The sequence below is a fragment of the Scyliorhinus torazame genome, chromosome 19 (genome assembly GCF_047496885.1).
Source record: "Scyliorhinus torazame isolate Kashiwa2021f chromosome 19, sScyTor2.1, whole genome shotgun sequence".
Taxonomy (NCBI): domain Eukaryota; kingdom Metazoa; phylum Chordata; class Chondrichthyes; order Carcharhiniformes; family Scyliorhinidae; genus Scyliorhinus; species Scyliorhinus torazame.
In genome coordinates, this window is record NC_092725.1 from 137,062,468 (window position 1) to 137,074,746 (window position 12,279).

Here is a 12,279-nt window from a genome sequence, read left to right on the forward strand (position 1 = left end):
GGTCAGCAAGGGTTGATTGGTTTGGGGGGGGGGGGGGGGGGGGGTCCAGCCGGTACACCCACTGTGCTGTTTATGAAGAATAACCGTGCGTCTGCTGCTAGTGTTTTCAGGTGGTGGAGTTCACATCAAAAAAGCCTTGGTGAGTCACTACAATGCAACATGTTGATGGCACAGGTGCTGCCACTGTCATTGGTCATGGAGGGAGCGAATGTTGAAGGCTGTGAGCTGCTTTCTTGCAGGATAGTGTCAAGCTTCTTGTGTTGTTGAAGCTGCACTCACCTCACCTAGACAAGTGAGAGTGCATTCCAAGACACTGACTGGTGGCTTGCAGAAGATGGACAGGCTTTGGAGAGTCAGGAGCATCACTCTCCACAAAGTTCCCAGCCACAATTTTTACATGTGTTCTCCAGTACAGTTTCTGGTTAACGTTCATCGTAGCAAAACTCTGCCATTGAATGAGATGGTTGGATTCTCTCTTGTTGGAGATAGTCATTGCTTGGCACCAATGTTACACCTTCCACTTGGAAGCCCAAGCTCAAATATTGTCCAGGTCTTGCTGCATATGGGTACAGACTGCTCCAGTATCTTGAGACACAAATTGTGCATTCAGCAGCAAACATCCCCATTTAGAATTGCTACAGTACAGAAGGCAGTCCATGTGGTCCATCAAGTCTGCCTTCTGAAAGAGTACCCAACCCATTTTCCCACAACCCTACTCAACCTGTACATCCCTGGACACTAAGCAGCAATTTTATTGTGGCCATTCCACCGTCTTTGGGGGAAACCCACAGATCCCTGGCAATGCTAACCACTGCACCACCCGACATCAAGGCTGGTACGGGAATCGAACCGTGCTGCTGGCCTGCCTTGGTCTGCTTTAAAAGCCAGCGATTTAGCCCAGTGTGCTAAACCAGCCCCTTGTAGGTTAGGTGGACTGGCCATGCAGGTTAGGTGGATTGGCCATGATAAGTCACCTTTAGGACCAAAAAGGTTAGGAGGGGCCATTGGGTTACGGGGATAGGGTGGAGGTGAGGGCTTAAGTGGGACAGTGCAGACTCAATGGGCCAAATGGCCTCTGTATGTGGAGGATGTTGTATGTGGAGGCCTCTGTATGTTCTATGTTTGCATCAGTTTCACCCTCACAACCCAAAGATGTGCAGGGTAGGTGGACTGGTCACACTAAATGGTCCCTTAATTGGAAAAAATGAATTGGGTACACTAGATTTGTGGTTAGCACTGTTGGTTCACAGATCCAGGGTCCCATTCCTGGCATGGATGGCTGTGTGGAGTCTGTATGTTCTCCCCATGTCTGCGTGGGTTTCCTCCCACACATGTGCAGGTTAGGTGGATTGACTGTGATAAATTGCCCAGTGTTGGGGTCACTGGGATAGGATGAAGGCGTGGGCTTAAGTGGGGCACTTTCACAGGGTCGGTCCAGACTCGACGAGCCGAATGGACTCCCCACGCACTGTGGGTGTCGGGCTCGGGACACCGGGGCCGCTGCCCGCCCATCACCCGGCGCCGCCTCAAACGTGGCCTTCCCCAAGAGCGCCCCAGGACGGCGGGAGCCGGCCGGCTTCGATGCCCGCACCACCCGCCGGGAGATGTAGTCCCGCCGCGCCCTCTGCCTCGCTCACGGCCGTGGGCCGCCGGCGTGCCGCGGACTACAGCTCCCAGAGGGCAGCGCGGACGCCGCGCATGCTCAGTGCCCCCCCCCCAAGCCCCCTCCCCCGCGTGGGCTCTCCTTACCTCCCTTGTTGTTCCGCTTCTTGGATCGCGGCATTTTCCCGTCTCCCGCTTCTCCGGGGTGGGGGATGGGAGGGCGGGTATGTGCTGACCGACCCGGCCGCGGATCACCCAAAATCACCCTCCGTTCGACGATCAGCCGATTGAAGAACACTTTTTACTGTAGCGTCTCTGAGGAACTAGGTGGGAATCACCAAACGGCAATAAGAAGTAATAAATAATCCCGGTGAATGGCGACGAACTCAGACGACTCATTTTACCTCCGCATTGACCAGAGTCAGCGTCAGACTGCCCGCCGCGCCCCCTTTATATGGGCGCTGTGACGCACGGCGACGTGACGGCAGCGCGTCATAGGGGGCGGGGCATGGGGAGGGGCGGTGCCCGCGCCTAGCCAATCAGCGGAGAGCTGTCTGTCAGTGCGGGCGGGGGTAGATTCAGTCGCTGGTGACACGTTGGCAGAAAGTAGCCATCCTGGGAAGACGTGTCACTGATCGTCTCTTCCATCGTGTGGTCTGCGCGGGAAGGTGGTTTACTCTCCAAAATAAACAGGGATCCGGGTTCAATTGTCACCTTGGGTGACTGTGGATTCGGCTTTGATTTATTGACACGGGAACCGAGGTACGGTGAAACGTATTGTTCCGCCTGCAGTCACAGAATCATAGAATTTCCAGTGCAGAAAGAGGCCATTCAGCCCATCGAGTCTGCAGCAGCCCTTGGAAAGAGCACCCCATTTAAACCCACGCTTCCAACCTATCTCCGATAACCCAGGAACCCCACCTAACCTTTTTTTTGGACAAAAAGGGCAATTTAGCATGGCCAGTCCACCGAACCTGCACATCTTTGGACCGTGGGAGGAAACCAGAGCACCCGGAGGAAACCCACGCACACACGGGGAGGACGTGCAGACTCCGCACAGACAGTGACCCAGGCCGGGAATCGAACCTGGGACCCTGGAACTGTGAAGCTACCATGCTAACCACTGTGCTACCGTGCTGCCCACCAATCTGGACAGATCGTTCCATACATGAAAAAACATAGGACATTCAGAAATGCACAATGTAAATACATAGACACGGGCGGCGAGTGAAGCATGCGGAGTGTAGTACTGCTCAGTAGAGAAGATGCGTGGAGAAATCAGTTCAGTTCATAAGAGGGTCATTCAGGGGAAGAAACCTTTTGAACCTTTGGTGCATATTCTCAGACTTTTGCATTTCTTGCCCAATGGAAGAGGTTAGAAGAGAGAATAACCACGTGGGAGGGGTCTTTGATTATGTTGCCCGCTTTCCCAAGGCAGCGGGAGGTGTAGACAGAGTCCAATGGATGGGAGGTGGGTTCGCGTGATGGGCTGGGCTGTGTTCGCGACTCTGTACTTTCTTACAGTCTTGGGCCGAGCAGATGCCATATCAGGCTGTGATGAAGCCAAATAGGATGCTTTCTATGGTGCACCTGTAAAAATTCAGTGTTATCTTAGTTTCCTGAGGAGGTATAGGCACTATTGTGCTTTCTTGGTCGTAGTGAAAACGTGGGTGGACCAGGAAAGTTTTTGGTGATGTCTACACCTCGGAATTTGAAGCTGTTAACCATCTCCTCCTCAGCACCATTATGCAGTTAGGGCTGTGTACGATACTTTGCTTCCTGACGTGAATGACCAGCTCCTTAGTTTTGCTGACATTGAGGGAGAGATTGATGTCGCTGCACCACGTCACTAGGTTCTCTATCTCCCTCCTGTACTCTGACTCGTCGTTGTTCGAGATCCGACCCACTACGGAGTTTGAACCTTCTCCCCATGTTTGAGTGGGATTCTTCCGGTTGCTCCGGTTTCTTCCCGCAGTCCAAAGATGTGCAGTTAGGTGGATTGGCCTTAGTTTTCAAAGAGGCAAGGGTTACATGGGGTTATGGAGATAGGACAGGGGGAGTTTACCTTGGCAGGGTGCTCTTTCCGAGGCTCGGTGCAGACTCGATGGGGCTTCCTTCTACACTGTAGGGGCTCTATGGATCTCTCATTTGTTGCAATAAATATATTCAATTAAGGCTACCTCACATAAGAACAAACAAAAGAACAATACAGCACAGGAACAGACCCTTCGGCCCTCCAAGCCTGTACCAGTCATGTTACCCCCCGGCAAAAAAACCTTAGTACTTCCTAGTGCTGTATCCCTCAATACCCATCCAGTCCATGTATTTGTCGAGATGCCTTTTGAACGCCGTTAATGTATCTGCTTCCACAACCTCCTCTGGCAATGCGTTCCCGCTCGCCACCCTCTGTGTAAAAACCTGCCTCGCACATCTCCTCTAAATTTTGCCCCACGGACCTTAAACCTATGCCCCCTGGTGACTGAACCCTCCACCCTGGTAGAGAGTGCCTGCCCATCCACTCTACCTATGCCCCTCATAATTTTGCAGACCACTATCAGGTCGCCCCTTAACCCCTGTCGATCTAATGAAAACAGTCCAAGTCTTCAGTCTCTCCGCATAGCTAACACCCTCCAGACCAGGCAGCATCATGGTAAACCTCCTCTGCACCCTCTCCAAAGCCTCTGCATCCTTCTGGTAGTGTGGCTACCAGAATTGTGCGCAATATTCCAAGTTCGGCCTTACCAAGGTTCTATACAACTGGAGCATGACTTGCCAGTTTTTATACTCGATGCCCCGTCCAATGAAAGCAAGCATTCCTAATGCTTTCTTGACTACCTTGTCCACTTGTGTTGCCACTTTCAAAGATCTGTGGACCTGCATGCCCAGATCTCTCTGACTTTCGATATTCCTAAGAGTTTTGCCATTTACAGTATATTTCCCCTCTGTGTTAGACCTACCAAAATGCATTATCTCACATTTGTCTGGATTAAACTCCATTTGTCTGCCTGTAGCCATCTGGGATGGCCACGTCCCGATTACAAAATGGACACTTTGCAAAGAATGCAGGGAAAATTGGACAATACCGAAAAAGCAAGCAGGTGCAAGGTCTGTCTGTTGATTAGAGCTGTAGCTCTCAGACAAGACTGGTACTGCAGAACCATCTACATACTAATGAGCCATCCCCGGGAACAAAAGGCAACATTTCGGTAAACAATGCTAAGACAGACACCCCGGCGCCAGAGGAGACTAAAACAAAGCAAACTACGGCCACCTAGGACACGCCCAGCAACCAGGGAACCCACCCCTCTATTGGAGGAAAATCGATAGGAACGATTGGGAAACGGCCCAATTAATTGGGGCCAAGTTCAAGGCCCGCCCAAAAGCGCACAAAGCCTTTTTGGGTATAACAAGGATTCCCCAAGAGAGAATCGCTCTCTTGGCCTTGGCTCTCAGCGAGGAGAGACCTGCCAAAGCTACGCCAGACCAATTAAGTTCCAAGTCAACGCACGCTACGAGATAGACGCTCCTAGTTGCTATCATGTAAACAGCTCAACCCAGCAGCCTCAGAACCGAGCAACGGCCGTTGTTCCTCTGACTGAGTGTTCACCCGAAGCTAAGTATAGGCTTTAGTAATAGTGATAGTTTAGGTTGTAGAGTTTTATGCATGAGTAGATTTGACTGTGTGTAAACAAATGAGCATTGCTTTTGAACTTACTAACTGGTGTATCGTGTCTTTGATCAGTATTAGGTTTTGAACCTTGTGGCGGTATCGAAAGATACCTGTCGACTCTTGAGCAAATGTAATTAAACAGAGTCAAATTAAGAGACAACAGTAAGTTAGCAACATTTACTGGCGACATCTGACGGGACTCGACTTAGAAGTGGCCAAACCACTCCGAGAGAACCCAAATTTGAATTGAGAATCCAATTGGAAACAGAAAAACCACAAGCGTAAGAACAATACTGATCAAGCCTCCGAGATTCGGAAGTGTGTTAATGCATGTGTACTAACAGGGATATAAGGTAAACCTGAGAGATTTTGTTGCGTAAAACTGTCGGGAGTTTTGTAGGCCGGAAATTAGCGTAAGCCATACCCGTGTTTACATCACCACTTTATCACCCCTTGTTCCAAATTCGGCAGAGAGCCTAGATAGAGAAAATGGCAATGAAGGCAATGGAACGCCTTATGAACCCCCAGGAATTCGAGGTGGCAGCCACCAGTAGAGTAGGACAATGTCCCGTTTGGGAAGATGAGATCAGGAAATATCTCAAAGTGAATTCTGCACCAATGATGAAACAGGTCCCGGGAGTATAGGACATACTTGGTGGGAGAACCTGTCAGAGATCCACAAGAAGAGCTTAGAGAAAGATCGCAAGATGATGGCAATCGTGTCCTGTTTGGCACAATTGCGAGGCACAGAGGAAGTCGTTAGGAAGCTTCGTAGAGAGATAGAGGAGAGAGACCGAAGTAGTGAGGTAGACGTGAGCGAAGTAGAGACGGAGAATAGAGATTTAAAAGAGCAGTTAGCAGCAAGGGACAGAGAGGTGGATGATGCCAAGAGGGCACACCAGTCTTGTCTGGCGCATTTGAGTAGTTTCCAAACGCAATACGATAGGGCCTACCAGGACACGCAACGTACGGTCTTGGTAAGACAAGAGACCGAGCAACAAGTTGAGAAATTGCAGAAACAGTGCAATGATTTGAAAGCAGCCCTACGAGCACTCCATACTTCCATGACGGAACAAAGGCAGAGCTCCGTAGTCCACGCAAAGCGCCGGAAGCAAATTGCAGAATTGCAATCTCTGCTTTCTGTTCAAAATGGGTTTCAAAGCACATTCGGACCCCAATTAGACCAGGAAAACGGCCCCGATTGGCAGGAGTTAAATGAGACTGCCCATAGATACGTACATGGGACATGTACGCAGGAAAAACCCCAGAAAAGGAAAACCCCCCAACCGAACAGGCAGAACACATCCCCATGAACCCTGTAACCACACACCGCAGGGCCACAGCAGAAGGAGACGCAGATTTCCTTTATACAACCCTGTTAACCGTGAACCAATTACGGGACACGTGTGGAAAAATTACACCGTTCCTTCCCACATCAGACACCCACCAATTCTTCGCGAAAGTCAAACAGCAGGCTACCATGTACGGCCTGGACGAAAAGGAGCAAGTGAAGCTCACAGTTTTAAGCCTCGACCCTTCAGTCGTGGCAGCCCTTCCCGACCCACAGAATGTAGAAGGAGGCACACTCCAAGAGATGCACACAGCGATCCTTGATGCGATCGGTTACAACGGAGGAGACCCCGTAGAAGGCCTAAACAAGTGTAGGCAAAAGAAGACAGAGCACCCCACAGCATTTGATGGACGCTTGTAGATACACTTCACAGCAGATTTCGGAGAGTTAGCCCGTGCCCATTTGTCCCCAAATAATACGGCCAAATTGACTTGAATCCTAGTCTCTCACGTGACAGATGCAGGACAGAAAGCTTGCGCAAATTATGACCCCTCAGACAAGGCCCACAATGAAAAATGGGTTTTGAAGAGATTGTCCCGCGCTTGGGAGAAATCAGTCCAAAGCAAAACCGCATTTATAAAACCCAATGAAGAGCAGGTAGATATGAATCCAGTTAAAGCGCACCAGAACCCCGCATGGGTAAATGAGGGCAGGAACAGCCCACCCCAGCCCAAAGTTCAATAATGTTACAACTGTTAGGACACTTTGCACGAGAGTGTCAAGCGCCCCAAAAACAGCAGAGAAGCCAACAGACAGGCACCCTAAACAGGAATAGGGCAAAGCCGATCCATAGCGTTAGCGCCCGTTCAGAGAGTACAGACATGAACGGCACCGACTGACGGTGTTCGGGCTCCCCAACCTGGGTCTGCGATACCCTTTGGGACAAGTCTGGTAGACCGGTAGTAGCAGGCAAAGTTTGGGGACACCCCGTAGAATTTCTTTGGGACACAGGAGCCACCACACTCAAATCCTCCACCATGTTTTCAGCGAGACACGTGGCCCACAACAGACACCGTCACACTCAGCGGTTTTACAGGTCATTTACAACAGGGACACATCACAGCCCCTGTAGCGACATAAATAGGTAACATTACAACTAAGCAGCCTGTAGTTTTGGTTGATCGGCTCCAGACAGCACAACATATCCTAGGGATCGATTTTATGAGCTCCCACAACCTTTCTTTTGATCCAGTAAACATGTGTGTTTGGGAAATGGCAAAGGCAGCACGAGCCCCCGCCACGCTCACAGTAGGAGAGTACGTAAACAGGATTAGCTCAGTAGGAGACTTCTAGTTTGGCCCTCGAGCCATTAGTGCAGACAAACAGGTTAGGGCAGTCCTGCAGGAACATAAAGCAGCATTTGCACAGCACAAGCACGACTGTGGCAAATTGGCTGGCTTTGTGAACATTACAGGTCCCGACCCCAGACCCCAAAAGCAGTACGGATTTCCCCAGGAAGCAGAGGGAGAAATCTCCAAAGTAATAGAGAGTTTGTTAGATCAAGGCGTACTCAGATCAGTAGCCTCCACACGCAACGCACCAATTTGGCCCGTCAGGAAACCGGATGGATCATGGCGACTGACCATTGATTACCGGGAACTGAACAAAGTAACCCCAGCAGTAGACCACCCCGACTCGTTCCCGACTCCAGCAGACATCTATTCAGACAGCTTGTATGGCCCGAGACCATGCTCAAACAGGGACTCCAGTCAACATTTTTTTCGGGTTTGGACATTAGCAACGGCTTTTGGTCCATTCCATTGGCTAAAGCGTGCCAGTACAAATTTGCCTTTACATTCCAGGGACAATAATATACATGGACGTGTCTTCCACAAGGCTGCCACAACTCCCCCTCTATTTTCCATCGACAGCTGGCAATTGGATTAGCAAAATTTTCCCGTCCCAATTGTCTGGTCCAATACGTAGACGACTTGTTACTACAGACAGACACAAAGGAAGAGCACATTTCGCTTCTCGCCGAGCTCCTAGCACTCCTAAAAGAAATTGGTTGTAAAGTCAACCCCAAGAAGGCCCAGATTTTGAAAGAGAAAGTGATTTACTTGGGAACAGTGATTACACATGGTAAACGCAAGATCGAGCAAAAGAGAGTTGACTCGATCGTCAAATTGCCCCTTCCCCACAATATCTCAGTCCTCTGGTCATTTTTAGGACTAGTTGGCTACTGCCGAAACCATATTGACGGTTTCGCCACTAAAGCAGCGCCCCTTTCCGAATTTCTCAAGAAGCAAGGACCTTGGGAATGGATTCCACAGCATACAGATGCCGTGGATGCTTTAAAAAGAGCACTCAGCACAGTCCCCGCACTACAGGTCCCAGATCCACTTTCCCCGTACGCTATCGAAGTAGCAAGCACCGACCGAACCCTTTCGGCCGTGCTCCTCCAGGAACGCCATGACCAATTACGCCCTATAGCATACGCCTCACGCGTGTTAAACCCCGTAGAGCAAGGATTTTCTGCCTGTGAAAGGCACCTGCTCGCAGTTTTTTGGGCAGTACAGTACTTCGCCTACATCACAGGACTCAACCCCATCACCATCCTCACAGAACACACCCCGACACAACTATTGTTAGACGGCCGAATTAAGGATGGCACAGTCAGCCAAATCCGCGCAGCCCGTTGGACCCTTTTACAGGGACGGGACATCACAGTAAAAAGAACCAAGACCCACACCTTCCTTGCCGATAATTTGCAGTATGCAGGCACCTGTTGCTCTTTTTAGCCTTGGTTTTATTAGCTCTGATTATGTCACCTTTGCTCACGAGTCGCCAGGTATCTTTCTGATACCGCCACGTGGTTCAAGCTCGAGTTATGATTAATTAGTCAGCACACCGCTTAGTAAGATTGAAATCAACGGTCATTTATTATCTACAACAATAAATGCTTACACAATAATCCTACTATCTATATCGAAACCTACCACTACTGGCCAACACTTAACTTTAGGAAGGGCCCACCAATCAGGGAAATGAATGGCTTATCGAATCGGATCTGGCCCGTGGGATTCAAAAGGCTGATACGGGTCGATGGCTAGGAGTCTCTATCGCGTAGCGATCGCTGGAGTCAGACTTACGGTTCTTTGTCGAAGGTTCTTGCGAAGGTTGCGAGCAGGTGAAGCAGGGAGAGAGAGAGAGATCTGAACTTGGCCCCTCACTTTATAGGGCCCAGAGGCTTCCCGCCTCTCGGGGCGGCCCTTGACCCTGAGTCCCAAGTGATTGGACTTGTTCCCAATCACTGGGTTCGATATGCTCCAATAACGAGGCGATTCCTCGATCGGGAGGTGGTCGTTCACCTGTCTTTGTTTCGGCCACTGCAGGCGCCGAGAGGTCTGGCCCGGCATTCAATTGCTAATATGTTGCAGTTGTTCCCTGGGATAGCCGATTAAACGGCAGATGTCTGTGTTGATGTGCTGCTAATCGTCTTAGGTATCGATCTGGGCCGACTTCCCCAGATCCGAATACGCTATTCTGTCTTCAGCTGTCCGTTTGTGTCCTGTTGGCTGCTTTTCCCATCAGCCTTTTCGGTTAGCCATTTTAAATCGGGTTTTGGCCAAATTAATCGGGAATCAGCCATTTTAGGTGGCTACACACCCCTCATGAGTGTGAGGTCATAACCACAAAGCAGAACACAGGCCCATTTATTCCTAAAACACCTCCCAGGAAAGCAGGTAATACTCCCCAGAGTCCCCAGCCCACAGACACGTGCGCACCCCTGAAGATTTATGTGGATGGCTCCTCCACGGTGTTAAATGGAAAGAGAATCACCGGTTGCGGTATTTACATTGAGGACGCGCCCTAGATGAGATTTCACTAAAGTTGCCAGGACACATAGGCTCACAGGCAGCAAAGCTGGCAGCAATCGCTTATATTGTAGACCACCCCGACTCGTTCCCGACTCCAGCAGACATCTATTCAGACAGCTTGTATGTATGTAATAGTTTGACGGAATTTCTACCCCTTTGGGAAACAAGAGGATTTGTTTCCGTGAATGGTAGACCCCTACCCTCAGCCCCATTACTCCGCCATATCTTAGAGACAGCGAAGGATAGAAAATATGGAATAATTAAGGTTCGCAGTCATCGCCGTTCTCCCCCCCCCGTGGTAACGTTAAAGCAGACGCCCTAGCGAAGGCAGGCTCCAGGCATGGTTACTTTTGGAACCTCCCCAAAAGCACCCCAATACACGCAGTTCAGGTCTCACAGCCCAATATTCAGGATCTAGCCAAGGCACAGAAAGAGGACGGGAAACTCAGGGAAGTTTTAAAGGGGACCTTCCCAGCCCCGTATGATAAATACAAGAATGCAATAACCACTCATGACGGTGTGATTTTAAAGGATGGCATTTATATAGTTCCCAGCCAGACAGGAACCAGATCATTTGTCAGTTCCATGACAATCATGGACACCAAGGTATTGAACCCACCGTAGCCCACCTCAGACCGCTCTGCTGGTGGCCTGATTTAGAAGCCGATGTTACGCACTACATAGAGAATTGCTTGATCTGTGCCCCGAACAATCCGGACAGATATGCGAAAAAGGCTCAACTTAGTCATACCCGCCCCGTTAATGGACCCTGGACAAATCTACAGATAGACTATATAGGACCCCTACCCCCTTGCAGAAATGGTTATAAGTATGTGTTGGTGGTCATCGACACCTTCACAAAATGGGTGGAAGCATTTCTATCGTGAACTAATATGGCCAAGACGACGGCTCAATATTAACACATCACATCTTTACAAGATGGGGACTCCCCCGCAGTTCTCCCATTTGCTTTAATGTTTATAAGGAACACTGTATCCACGTCCACAGGATACATCCCCCACACCCTCATGACCGGACCCCCCATGAAAGGGACAGAGTATTTAATAGGACTGGATTTGTCCAGCCCCTCAGTCGCAGCAATTGATAGAGAACATAAAGGCAGCCCAACACGCAGCAGCTGTGTGACTTGGGACCAGGAAGAAACAGAGCAAGGCTTGTTTCGACAAAACAGTATACGCCACTGAGTTTGCAGTAGGGCAGCAAGTGATGCTTTCCCTATACAACGCCAGTTCATTCCTTTCCCCTAAATTCCCGGGACCGTACTCCATTTCGGACAAAGTTAGCCCCTCGGTATACAAGTTTACATATCCCAATGGCAAGTCTGCATGTTTTCACATAAACCAGCTCAAGGCTTCTGGCTCGCAGAATAGCCACACACACCACATCCTGCTCGCAGCAGCAGACGAGCACGCCCCGCCCACAGATGACATTTTCCTCCCCTCCCCCAACCAGTCCAGCCCGTCCTCAGACACGACTTCAACTCCACCCCCAGAGGCACGACTCCGCCTCTCCCTTCAACCAGCAGCGACAGCGACAGTGATAGCGGTCACGATGACGATAGCCACAGCACACCATGTTACGATTATCCTCCTGTACCAGGCCCCACTCCCAGCGAAACCGAGCATGATTCCACTGACCCATTTGAGATTACTTATATCAAAGCCCCTGACCCAGACGCTCCGCCCGACAATTACGGATTGAAGCATAGTAGCTCCAACCTCGACACACGATTCTGGCACCGAGACAATTCGTTCAGGCTCATCCGGAATGATGAGATGGACCCCAATTCGCCCCAAGCAGCTTTAGCCAAACTA

At 50.2% G+C, this 12,279-nt stretch overlaps 2 protein-coding genes across 2 annotated transcripts in view; one reads left to right on the forward strand and one right to left on the reverse strand.

Annotated features, from left to right (window-relative positions):
• Positions 1–2,034, reverse strand: part of ifrd1 (interferon-related developmental regulator 1) — a 28,641-nt gene extending 26,607 nt beyond the window's left edge. The window contains exon 1 of the mRNA XM_072485295.1: positions 1,750–2,034. Within this exon, the coding sequence (XP_072341396.1) occupies positions 1,750–1,783 (34 nt within the window). The 5' untranslated portion in view covers positions 1,784–2,034. The remainder of the gene's footprint in view (positions 1–1,749) is intronic.
• Positions 2,035–2,222: 188 nt separating this feature from the next.
• Positions 2,223–12,279, forward strand: part of LOC140395971 (uncharacterized) — a 111,520-nt gene continuing 101,463 nt past the window's right edge. The window contains exon 1 of the mRNA XM_072483998.1: positions 2,223–2,364. The gene's annotated coding sequence lies outside the window, so the exon portion shown is untranslated. The remainder of the gene's footprint in view (positions 2,365–12,279) is intronic.